Here is a 13968-nt window from a genome sequence, read left to right as displayed (position 1 = left end):
GACATTTACCCAAATAATTTAAACCCGTCCAACAGTGAGTACAAGTGAACTCAAATGAAAGCTTTATTAACGGCTTCACTAAAGCATTACTACCACGTTCTTTTCCCTATGATTTATGTAGCATCTGAAGAAATAACGTGTGTGTTTCTCTTTCCTGAAGGATCTGGGTGGCATGAGTCCCCCTCAGAGGAACTGGAAAGGGATTGCGATCGCTCTGCTGGTCATTCTGGTGGTCTGTTCTCTCATCACCATGTCTGTGATCCTCCTCACTCCAGGTACAGCCAAACCCAGATTGATGAATTTCATCATCATTATCATTCATTGGAGCGCTCCAGCTCCACCTGGAGTCTTGCAAACCTTTGGTTACACTTCGATAGTCCACTTTAGACATTCTACTGACTACACTCTCAAAATAAGAGTACAAAATTGTACCTTTTAAGGTTCAAGTGGCCGTCACTGGGGTTGGACCCTTAAGGGTACATTTTTGTACCTCTTAGTCAGGGGGAGGCAAGATCGGTCCTAGAGAGCTGATGTCCTGCATAGTTTAGCTCCAACCCTACTAACCCACCACAGTATAAAACTCATGGCTCCCAGCATGCATTGCAGCATTAAGTATGTCACCATTGTTGAGATTCATATGCTGATTCTTGATATCTGTGTGCGTCTAAACTTTTTTCCCCCTAGACTGTATTTAAAAATCTGAATTCAGAATCTCTGATCTGTGGCAAGAATTGTTGGTGAATATTACTTATTAATATTTTTAGTCAGTGATGAGTTTAGTCAAACATTTTTCTTCATGTTATTTTTGTTTATGGCTTCTTTTGATTTTAACAGATTATGTGTTTTGTGAACACTGTAACAAAAACCACAAACTCACATAAAAAGCCAAGAGTCAAACTGCCCAACTAAATGAAACACTGATCTCCATAACGGCGACCAAATACTTTTAATAAAACATCAACATCTAAACCTCTGTTAATTCTCAATAAGAGCTTCTATAGACGTCTTTCAGGGTTGGAGCCAAACTCTGCAGGACAGCGGCTCACTAGGACCGAACTTGCCCTGCTCTAAGTGAGGTAAACTATGGTATAACTGTACCCTAAGGACCAATTGTGTACCTTTTAAAGGTACATTTATACGTTTTGTTCCCAAAGGAACAAAATTGTACCTCCACTGTACCTTTTTTTCTAAGAGTGTAGGGATGTGCCGAAAGCTGAATACCTTATTCGGAAAGGCATGGATAATGTCTTCCAAACTAATGATTCTGCCGAATAATATTTGGCTGAGGCTGGCACAGTCCCTCCTTGTGTTTGCTGGATAACAGGTGAGCCAGGGGAAAGCATGATATTATACACAAACCTCTAATAATGCAATAATGAGTGTGTGAAGTGAATGAGTGTAAACACTATGAATGAAATTAGCACAAATCAAATAGCCATGTTGCTTTTGCCTCTCCGTGTGTATCAGAAATCAGAGCTAGGTAAGAGTCAACTAAAATGCATCATACACATGTTCTACTATTTGATATGTATATTTAAATTATTTAAACCTTGTACAATATGATAAGCTAATTAATGGAATCAATAAGTACAGCAAGATTGCAAATCAAACCGTCACAAACCAGCTAATAATTATTATTATTTTAAATTCTTTATTTAGCTTTTCATAAACAGGGAAACATTAATAGCAGGCACAATATGTTCTACTATAAGTGTAAAAAAAAAAACTCACCCTCATTCGTAAATGATATAAGTACAAGTATTGGACTCAAAGAAACTGAATGTGTATGTAACTGACTGTGTAAATAAAGTAAATATATGAATATATAAACAAAAAATAATAATTTGATAAGAATGCATACTAATAATATATACATACATAGATATCCAACACGTATACATAAAGAAAACAATATATATACATAATTATACATATATGTGCAATACATACATTACACACACCCATATACACCCATACAAATACATAAATACATATACATACCTTGCATACTCATACCTTATGCATACATACTTGTAACAGCCCAGCCCACATACATCTATGCTCATACACGTCAATGACATAAAAGTTAACTAAATGGGTAAAAAGAATATATTTCAAATTGTACATGACACAACTTCTATCGCCAAGGACATACTTGTTCCCTGTGACTTTAACATTAACAAGAACTAAAACAAGATACAGTACATATACATTTTCTACTACTTGTGTCTATTTAAATATGATAAGCTACATATTTCTCGGTCTCACTAGTCTTGGAGATGGTATTTATGCCGGTTTATTCTATGTAATTTCTTCAGATTTGCATTTGTATGCATACAAAAAAATGTCTTTTCTTCAACTTCCATGTTGTAATCTGCTATTTATAGAGTCAGACTACTCTTAATGGAGGTTGTGGTTATTCTTACATTACTTAGTACACAGATTTCCCCTGGAAAATAACATTTATTAACATTTATTATTACGGTTTTAATTAGAGCTTTTTTAATCACGAAAGGTCCCCGAGCTGGTACTCAAACTCGGGTTTTATTAGAATACAGATACAGATATAGATATGATTTGATTTTGAGATTGTTAAAGATTCAGACACAGATATTGGCTCTGCTGCACGCAACTACATGTCAACTAGCAGTCATTAAAGTGTCTAAAGTGGACTAAAGTGTAACTTTGCTGAAGTCTTGAGTCTGTGTGTTAGTAAATCTGCTGTTTGTTACGCTTCAGCAGCTCGGTTACTGATCATGACGCTCTTGTCTGTCTGTTTGTGTGCGACAGTGGATACGTTACCGGGCAGTGACACCAAGCTGACAGTGGAGGATCTTTTCAGCGCAGAATTCAACGTGCATGACCCTGAAGCTCTTTGGATCAATGGTAAGACAATATGACCACAGATCCACACGCGTCATTAATTTCTAATGGTTCTCATTCATTAATCATCTGTACACCATCATGAGCTCTTAAGCACAGCTGATGGCAGAGGATGATTGATCATTACCGCAGATAAACACCAGCTTGCATAAGAGGAAAACATCTGACTGACATGTAAAGCTTCACTGCAAAAATAGATTATTTCTAAGATATTTGAACTGGAAAACACGACAAAAATACTCAAAACAAGATACATTTACTTGAGAAGCTAAATGACTTAAGATCTTGCTTTCTGACAAATGTGTCAAAATGAAGTGAGTTTATGCTTAAAAGTAAAAATATCTGCCAGTGGAGTCAAAACTAGCTTAGTTTTCTGACTCCATTGGCAGATATTTTTTTACTTGTTTTAAGCATAAACTCACTTCATTTTCAGAAATCAAGACTTAAAGAAACACGCCGACTTTTTTGGGATCTTATCCCCCAGAGTTGGATAAGTCCATACACACCATTCTCATCTCTGTGGGTGCCATAACTCTGTCTGACGCACCCACCGCTAGCCTAGCTTAGCACAAAGACTGGATGTAAATGGCTCCAGCTAGCCTACTGCTCAATAAGTGACAAAATAACGCCAACATTTTCCTGTGTACATGTTGTGATGTGTGTAGTTACATCGTGTACTAAGACTGACGGAAAATGAAAAGTTGTGATTTTTCTAGACCGATTTGGCTAGGAACTATACTCTCATTCCTGCGTAATAATCAAGAGCTGTGAGCCGTCCCATGAGTGCAGCGGCGCAATGATATTACACAGTGTGTGTGTAATGTGTGTGTGTGTGTGTGTGTGTGTGTGAGACATTCATTCACACAGACACACGCAGAACATGCATGACTCATATTTAAATAGTCTTTTTGCGGTTTAATATTCACACACACACTAGTCTATATCAACAGATGCGTTGTCCGGCACCGATTGATTGAATGTGAATCGGCACTCTGTAGTACCAGCGTAATTCGGTCAGTACCCTTAAAAGCAGGCCCGGATTAAGAACATGTAGGACCCTGGGGCAATAACAAGTCCCCATAGTAGCCGATCTTGGTGCCACAACGTTTTCTACCACAGAGAGAATTCATTTTTTTAATTTATTTTTTAAATCGTCAAAGCACAGAGATACAATGAGTATATACTGTCTGAATATTCAATTTTAATATTAAGTAGGCCTATATATAAATATTCCAGGCTGCAACACATTAAAAGCATAAATGCATTAACTCCAGATAGGATTTTTTTCCAGAAACAGCAACAACTTTTGAGCATTTGAGTTATTAAACCTGTTAGGTCCCAAATTTGAGCAATTTTTGGAGATTTGGGGGGCATGGTCCTCCAAGAAAATTGATTTCTCTGATCTATATACAGTATGTGCATTTTAAGAAGTTTGAAGGCTAAAAAAAGATAATTATAAATAGCTTTCAAAACCATGTTAGTGGGCAGTAGATTATCTGTCATACCTGCTCTCTCCTCATTTCATCACTCTCATCATTTCCATTAGGGATGGGCGATATGGACTTAAACATTTATCACAGTATTTTCTGATATTTATTGCGATAACGATAACGATAAATGTTGTACCATTCCCCATGTTTTTGGATACAAGTGAGAGCTGCATGCATTCGTGAGAGCCTCAGAAAAACAAACAATGATCTAAAGTAAAACACACCCATCATCAAATAGGTCCTATAATACATAAAAGAATAATAAAAAAAAAGTAAAAATCCACACCAGCCTTTTCAGAAATGGAAAAGCAGATATAATTTTCTTCTGTAAAAGTGCAGGTAATGTTTTAATAGCGCAACTGTGCTGAAAAACACCACACAATACAAACAATGATAATTCAAATCAGTGGAAAGCTTTAATTGTAAACACAGATTCTGTATTTATTCATACTCTCATGGTGCAAACAGTGGTAAAAATAGCACAAACAGCAAAAGTAATTATCCCAACCATGTCTTCAGATTACAAAAAAAATGCAGATAATGATTTAATGATAGAACTTCAGTAATTTGAACTAAAACTTATGTAATCATGTACGAATGAAAACGTATGAATGCATATTCATACAGAACTTAAGACATGTTTGGTCATTCAGTGTTGCTGTAAAAACAATTGAACAAAACATAACACTGATAAGATAATAATACTACGAATTCTACTACTAATACAAATAAGGAAGCGGCTATTTGCACTAAGTGAAAATAAAATGTTCTTAGCAATAGATGATATTTACACTAAGTGCAAATAGCTGTAGATGCTATTTACTAAGTTAAATAGCATACTAAGTTGATATATTCGATATAAGTTATATTCAACACCATATAAAAGTAGAAGTTCTGTCAATAGTAATTACATGTAATTTATACTTTATTTTGACAGATACATACTATTTGCACCTCAGTATTGTTGTACATTAACAGGAGGCAATAATAACATTGTAAATGATGTTGAGTGATGATGAGTGTAAATTATTATATTCATTAAAATTATTAAATGGATGTCCCCTTAATGGGACAAGGAAAGCCCTCCCTACACCGACCCCTAACCCTACCCAATAAAGGCTTTTATTACTATTAAACATTTCGTTAGGCACTTTATTTCCACTTTTAGAACATTTTCTTAATTTTTATTGAAAGTAAATAGTTTTCTGGTGTGATTTGTGATGAAAAAAGAGATAAGAACAAACTCTGCACAAGGCAGATTCGAACCCAGTCAATCGCGTCAAAATCAAGATGCTTAAACTCTTTACTGATTACACCACTGAAGATGTTGAAATCTGAGCGTTTTTTAAAATCTTGTTTGGCCCGACCAGGCATTGTTAGGCGAGCTAGTGCGAATAGCACTTGCCAACAAGGCACGCTATTTGCATTTAGTGTGAATAGACACTCTTTTCAGGATTAATGAGCTTCTGGGTTCATGAATATTAATCACATTGTCAGCGCTCATTCAAACTGATTTGTTGAAATCAAAACAGGCAGAGTAATAGGTGCGCGCCAGCCAATGAGATTGCTTGTTTGTGCATTAGTTTCTTCCCGTTCATAAAGTCAATATAAAGTCTGAATAATTCCAAAAGAACGCCATTATTTTACAGGAAAATACAACAAAGAATATTGTTTACATGTAGCACGTCAATTCTGTGTGGTATAAGACTCTCACGCTCTCTCTTTGAGTGTGTGTGAAACACTGAACGCTCGTCGCGCGCCTCACATTAGTGTTTACTGTGCGTCAAATACACTGCGCATTCATTGAGTTGAACTGAAATAGTGTGCTTTACCGATCGATTGAGAGAGCGAATCTCTTAAGTGCTCAGTGAGTGAAAATGTATCTTTGTACAGGTTCCAGATTGCCCCTCGTTTAGCTATAAACTCCTCTGCAGCTTTCGCCATAGTTGTTTTCGCTCTGCACGTGTGATGCGAATGGGTTGCGTCATCAACTAGGCTTTATCGTTATTATCGCGCAAAGACAAATTCTTATCATTGGGAGAATTTTTACCGGTATATTGCAAACGATAAGATATCGCTCATCGCTAATTTCCATCACTCTTTCTTTTTCTCTGTCTCCTTCTCTTGCCCTGTCTCTTCCCCTCCTAAAGCTGAGCTCTGGCTCTTTTCATCGTTTAACATTTCTATCCTAAAACAGCTGTCAAATGTTTAGTTTAGCTACATCTTGCACCGTTTACTGAAGCGTCGCGCGACTCGTGCCCAGCTGCTTCTGTGTACATAAAGCCTGCCTACTTTAATTCCATTGGTCATTTAAAATATTTTGACATTGACGAGCGTTGAGTCGGTGACAGACCGCAGGCATGACAGCTCAGAAGCAGCACTAAAGTAGTGTTAATACTCTACTGATCAATTATTTCACAACATTTATTATGTACACCTCGGAAAAATACAGAGGCCATCGTGGAGGCAGCCTATAGTTTACCTCAACACTTGAGTTTACATGGTCGGAGCTTTTCAGTCTGGTTCAGCTTCGCCACAGAGCCTTTAATGTACACATGATGTTGCGCTTGTATCAAATTAAAATGGATAAAGCGACTGCATGGCGCTCGTTATCACTTCAATAGAGCGGTGAAAGCACAGAACGAGGTTGTCGATGATCCAGCTGCTCTCTCGCTGTGGTTTAATCAGGTAGCGCCGATTCTTCCCCTGGCTTTTGATGTTCCCATGCACTCGCAGCACTCCAGTAGCCTAAATCAGGGGTTTTCAAACTTTATGATGCCAAGGACCCCCAAATATGATTAACCTTTATGAGGGACCCCCTTCCTAAAATCCATCTATTTTTATGTGCGAAAAAACATTTAAACTGTTCGATAAATAGTAAGGCTGACATTATAAATACAACATATTGTTTCCCAACTTAAATTGGCTAATGTTGGATGTATAAACCTGAAGAAGAACATTTTCAATTAAAAATGATTTGTATAGGCAAATTTCACAATAAATGTATGCAAGCAGCTTACCTACTGTGTTAAGAAAACTGCCTTACAACCCCAGTGAGCGAGATAAACAATCTAAAAAACAAACTAAAGATACAAAGCAAACATATACAATTCTGGAATGTATACGGCAAGAAAGGAGAGAAACATTTAGAGATGAAACAGTTAGAATATTAGGTCGACTTTATCCATTTTTGCTTTGTCTTTTTATTTTCTGAAATTTTCTGGGGACCCCTTAGAACCTTCTGGAGGACCCCTGTTTGAAAACCCCTGGCCTAAATAACAGCGCTTAATATGTGGGGTTTGGCGAGCGGCCCAACAGGAAAAGTTTAGGTGCTCTCGATCGACTGTCAATCATTTCAAGGCCCCCTCCGTGCTCGGGCCCTAACTAGCCCTTATCAGTGTTTCCCACACATAGACTAATTTGTGGTGGTGCGCCACAGAATCAACACCGGCCGCCACATATTTAAATCTCACGCCAAACTGCCAAGCCTGTTTTTGATATGAAAGTCTAAGCTTTAAAATTGAATACGAAATTCAAACAATAAATAGCGTTTTGGCGCTAATGTGGCATAACATTTAAAGTCAGAGGTGTTGAAAAACAGTTGCGACATGCTCTCATCTGCCAATGCATTTGAATGGCTTAAGCGGATACACAACAGTTTTACTATACGGGTATTAGCAGCAATTTTTTATTACGTCAACCATATTTACAGGATCATTTTACTATGTAGAGTGATGGAGATACAACATTGTTAACATTAATGTTAAAGGGTTAGTTCACCCAAAAATGAAAATTCTGTCATTAATTACTCACCCTCATGTTGTTCGACACCCGTAAGACCTCCGTTCATCTTCAGACACAAATGAAGATATTTTAGTGTAAATCTGATGGCTCTGAAAGGCCTCCATTGGCTCAATGCACTTTACACTCTCAAGACCCTTAAAAGATACTAAAGACGTCGTTACAAAGTCCATCTCACTACAGTGGTTCTACAATAACTTTATGGAGTGACGAGAACGTTTTTGTGCGCAAAAAAACCCTAAATAACGACTTATATAGTGATAACGATTTCAAAACACGGCATCATGAAGCTTCGAAGCGTTATGAATCAGTGAGTCGAATCATGATTCGGATCGCGTGTCAAACTGCTGAATCGACTCACTGATTCATAACGCTTCGAAGCTTCATGATGCCTTGTTTTGAAATCGTCATCACTATATAAGTCGTTATTTAGGGTTTTTTTGCGCACAAAAACTATTCTCGTCACTCCATAAAGTTATTGTAGAACCACTGTAGTGAGATGGACTTTGTAACGACGTCTTTAGTACCTTTTTTAAGGGTCTTGAGAGTGTAAAGTGCATTGTGCCAATGGAGGCCTTTCAGAGCCATCAGATTTACACTAAAATATCTTCATTTGTGTCTGAAGATGAACGGAGGTCTGACGGGTGTCGAACGACATGAGGGTGAGTAATTAATGACAGAATTTTCATTTTTGGGTGAACTAGCTCTTTAATGTTTTTCTTGTATTTAGCCCTCATTGCTTATTAATTGCTCACACTCATACTGATTGGTGGTCAAATGTTACCACACCTTAACTATTTTTCAATTAAATAAATGTTCTATATTTTAGTGCAATAATATTTATTGAATATTTTGAGGATATCTTTTAGTACGAAATAGGCCTTCTATTAGTGCAATAATTATGGTCCATTAATGACCACTTAAAATATTTGTTTTATTATTTATATTACAATTAGTGCAGTAATCAAGGTTAAAATAGAGAATTCCAATGCAAAGAGGCAAATTAGAGTCATCTTGTGGCTGGAAAAATAATCATTTTCATTTGTAAAGCCATGGTTTACCCACTAGGTGCTTGTATGGCTCTTTCATAAATATATACATGTATCTAGTCTGGTGGCTCAAAAAAGTATTGCAGATCATAACTTCTTACTTATTTTTAGGTTTTGCATTTGAATAAAAATTTAGACATGATAAAATTTCTTTAAATGTGAAATTTTAAAGAGTTAATAACTTACATCCTAATATTTTTAATGATACTTATATAAGCACACACAAGTGAATATTAATGAATGCAAGCAAATATAGTTTAACCCCAAAAATAGTGCTAAAAAGACAAACTTATTTTTCCTTATATGTACAGTAGGATACATGCATATGAACTGATACTGAATCAAAATCGAAATATTATGTGCCAATCACATGCCCCCGCCCGCCCGCCACCACAAATCGGTTTCTAATCTGTAGGAAACACTGTTTATGTTAATCCAGCCCTGCTTAAAAGTACTGAGTTCTGTACCACAGAGTGAGCTACTGCAAGAAAAGTGCATGATCCAATTGTCCTAAACTTGAGGCATGCTTTATATTAAAGGCTTCAAATGAACTGGTAAGATATGGTAACACGTATAGTTTAACGCGGCAAGATGCTCTGACTGACACTTGTGCTGTTTAATGTGTCAACATAATTTCACAGGTTTATTCTCCATCTGTAAATGACAGAAAAGTCATGCAAATATTTCCATCTGGCTGTCAGGGAGTGGATGTGCCTAATGCAAGCGAGTCTCTGCTACACTTCACAGTCTATTGTAATGGGGTAATCAAATCTAGGCTAATATACCCAAGATATATCACCATTTAGCCAAGACATAGCGAGACATTTTTTCTCTCTTGTCTTTATCGCCCAGCCCTAGAAGGCTGTAAGTGGAGAGAGTGTCAGTTCATGCATCTTCCTGTTAGAGCTCATTTACTGATCAATGAGACAAATACTGTTTCCTGCATCATCTGAATCAATGAGACGAGGAAGAGCTAAGCCTATAGGAAAAGAATGTGCGTCTTTGAGAGCTTGACCTTTCAGATCCTTGAATACCATCTAGCGACTATATTTTTGCCATATCGGGCATCGCAGGCGTTGGCGTTGTGTGTGTGTGTGTGAGAAAGTGTCTGAGGGGGTAGATGTGGTAGTTGCTATGGTAACAGGAAGAGGGAAGGATCACTCAGGTCTTACACTGGCAACAGCAGCAGCATGAATATTTCATTGTGTGTGTGTGTGTGTGTGTGTGATGCAGTGAATCCTTCAGCTTCCAGACAGACCCATGCTTATCAGAGTCCTGCAGTCACTTCAGACTTCAGCTTAACGCTGTTCTTCAGTTCGTCTCAGACGCGTGATGCAGCTGAATCTGATGTAACCCGAGAGCCGTGCCGAGCATCTGTGTGTAGATCGTCCTCTAGCGAGCGCTTGTGTGTACGTACAGCGCTTGAACCACAGAGCGAGTGAACACAACACATCTGCAGAGTACACGAGAAGAAATATTTCATAGCAGCATTTTTCCGAATGAGCAGTGAATGGTTTTACACTTTCTCAGCTTTACGGCTTTTTGATTATTACTGATAACATGGGAGATATAATAGGCCGCATTCACACTAATGCACAGATCTGTTTTGACACATCAGATGTTTTGTCGTGTGTCTATTTCCTTAAAGGGTTAGTTCACCCAAAAATGAAAATTCTGTCATAAATTACTCACCCTCATGTCGTTCGACACCGTCAGACCTCCGTTCATCTTCAGAACACAAATGAAGATATTTTAGTTTGAAAGCTGATGCTGAGAAAGGCTTCAGATAGGCCTCCATTGGCATTCAGTACATTTACACTCACAAGACCCATAAAAGGCACTTAAAACGTTGTTACAAAGTCCATCTCACCACAGTGACTCTAAAATAATGTTACGATGCGACGACAATAGTTTTTGTGCGCAAAAAAAAATCAAAATAACACCTTTATCCAACTTGTTCTCGACTTCCGTGTGTGCCTCCACGACGCATGCGCGAGAATATGACGCAGATCCGGCGTTCGGACACATGACCCAGAAGCGATTTGTTCACAAGCAGAGGAAGACGCGCGTATCTCAGCTGTTGAATTCTACATTGATCGTGCTTTAGGTCTCGGTGTAGTTCTCAAAATCGGACTAAAGTGCGCATTTCATGGATTCCCGAACGCTGGCGCTACGTCATATTCTCGCGCATGCGTCGTGGAGGCACACACGGAAGACAAGAACAAGCTGGATAAAGGTGCTATTTAGATTTTTTTTTGCGTACAAAAACTATTGTCATCGCATCGTAAAATTATTGTAGAGTCACTGTGGTGAGATGGACTTTGTAACGACGTTTTAAGTGCCTTTTATGGGTCTTGTGAGTGTAAATGTACTGAATGCCAATGGAGGCCTATCTGAAGCCTTTCTCAGCATCAGCTTTACACTAAAATATCTTCATTTGTGTTCCGAATATGAACGGAGGTCTGACGGGTGTCGAACGACATGAGGGTGAGGAATTAATGACAGAATTTTCATTTTTGGGTGAACTAACCCTTTAAAGACCCCCTGTGGTCAAGTTTTTAATGTTGCTGTCTGACTCTGAGAACGGCAACATGGTTTGTGTAACGTTAGCAACACTTTATCAGCTGTTTGATAATGTAGTCAAGCCAAAGGCTAATCATTTGCATTATACATAAAACGCATTATTATTCTAATACATCGACTTGTAGACGAGCTTGTATGCGTGAGTGGAGGCGGGGCTCTGTTATAAATTCACTGTGAACCACGGCTTTATTGCTTTTATAAAACGGTTACTACACAATACAAATGTTAAAGCCAAAAAGTATGTATCAGTGCAACTTTTAATGAAGTGAAATTGCTAAAAGCCTTCCTTCCGCTGGAAAAAATAGTCCCTGATCATGAATATTAACAAAAGTTACATTATTACTCTATTAGATGGCGGCAAAGACTCTTTATGAGTGAGTCAGTCACTAGCGGAGACTTTTATATTGGACTGAAACTTGTGAACACGGAGCAAAACGTAACTGACAAATGCTTTGACTAGTGTAACGGAGGCCAGCTAGTAGTAACTGTGTGAGTAAACCTCACCCGTCTGATCTCAAGAGATGCCTTGTTAGTGCTTTAGCTTCCTTGTTAGTGTCCGACTCTCATGCCGGCGGACCGGGGTTCGAGTCTCGCTTGGAGCGGGCGGTGCGAACAGGAGGGGTTACACTAGCGCTGTAAAGGCCTTTGCACACTGAGTCCGAAATTTCTGCATGCGTTTTTTCGTATTAGTGATCCGAAAAATTCGTCACACACAGAGACCTTGCACACCGAGTCTGATGCGTATTAATGAATGCGTTACGGAAAAAAACGCAGAACAATACAAAATGCCGTCTTCAAGTAGTGAGGATGATTTTTTTGTCCTCTCTCTTCTTAAAAAGAGAAAAAGAAAGAGGAAATAATGGGTCCATCATCCACTCCTGCGATCGTGTAGAGAGGAAGGAGAGCTCCACCTCCTTATAGGAGCTGCGTGATTATCCAGACCGATTCAAAGTTACCTTTAGACCGTCAGTGGCTCAGTTTGATGCTTTGCTAGTGATACTGGAGCCACATATTAAAAACAAGACCACCAATCTCCGTGAATCAATTGATCCTTAACAGAGACTGGCAGTATGCCTAAGGGATTCGCGCGCACACCCACACACACACACGGTTTGCAGGGACTTGGTGTGCTATAATTATAGCTGTGATATAATAATATTAGTAGTATTTTTGATAGGGGTGTGCATTGGCACTGCCCTCACAATTCGATTCGATTACGATTCACCAGGTAACGATTCGATTCAATTCGATTCTACGATGCATCAAAATTCTACTGCACACAACAAGGCAAATTTTTAATCAGTCATGAGGCAATACAAGCAGTCAGATATTGAACAACAGATTTTATTGGCTGCTATGTGTGTATTATCACTCTCCTGTATCTTTGACATAAATGTCATTAAATAAAATAAAATTGAATGGTACAGGGTATTGGATATGGCATTTTCAAACCTGAAAAAGAAAACATAAATCACTGCTTTCAGCGCTTTGAAGGAGAAATGTTTCTCTTCTCTCTGCTTTAGAACCATTTGAAATTATATAGAGCAATAATAACCAACTAAGCCAGCTTTTTCCAGCAGTTAACATAAGTTTTTTTTTTTACACAAAGTAAAAAGCTCTAAGACAGGGCACTTCATGAACTCCTGTGCAAATATTAATCCGTAATTACAGTCACACTATTGTAACAACAACCACCACCCAGGCACCCAGCAATAAAAATATTCAGTGCAACACACACAGTAACGTTGACACTAGCGACTCATCAATTCTTGGCTGGGATGTGTCGACTTTTTGTGTTGTTGTTGTTGTTGAAGCCAACTCAGGATGCCAACGATAAAAATGGTTCGTGAAGTTAGTTGTATTGCCAACGTGCTTGATTTTAGTGTGGCAGGCGCGTTAGCAGGGCGTATTTTTTTGGCGCCCATGTTAACAGATTAGCATTCACATCGCACGCAGAGGCGGCGCGGAGCAGGAGCAGAGCAGAAGCAGCAGTGCCTAGTCTATTTTTGCCGCGCTGCTCACGCTGATTTAAAGCCACAGTGGATTGTTCTTGATCAAAACTGACCAGATAACCATGGAAAATAACACATTTCACCATGAAATCATGTAGTGAAGTGTCCCGTGCGTTTCACGATCACCATATGACATCCAGCGCTGTGAAA

At 38.4% G+C, this 13968-nt stretch overlaps 1 protein-coding gene across 1 annotated transcript in view; it reads left to right on the top strand.

The window, feature by feature from the left end:
• The window catches only part of dpp10 (dipeptidyl peptidase like 10), an 86071-nt gene that overhangs the window by 25850 nt on the left and 46253 nt on the right, over positions 1-13968 (top strand). Inside the window, exons 2-3 of the mRNA XM_079822432.1 lie at positions 161-275; positions 2791-2886. Coding sequence (XP_079678558.1) covers positions 161-275; positions 2791-2886 — 211 coding nt within the window. The remainder of the gene's footprint in view (positions 1-160; positions 276-2790; positions 2887-13968) is intronic.

Source organism: Gobio gobio (assembly GCF_949357685.1).
Source record: "Gobio gobio genome assembly, chromosome: 7".
NCBI lineage: Eukaryota > Metazoa > Chordata > Actinopteri > Cypriniformes > Gobionidae > Gobio > Gobio gobio.
This window is presented reverse-complemented; position numbering and strand designations above follow the sequence as displayed.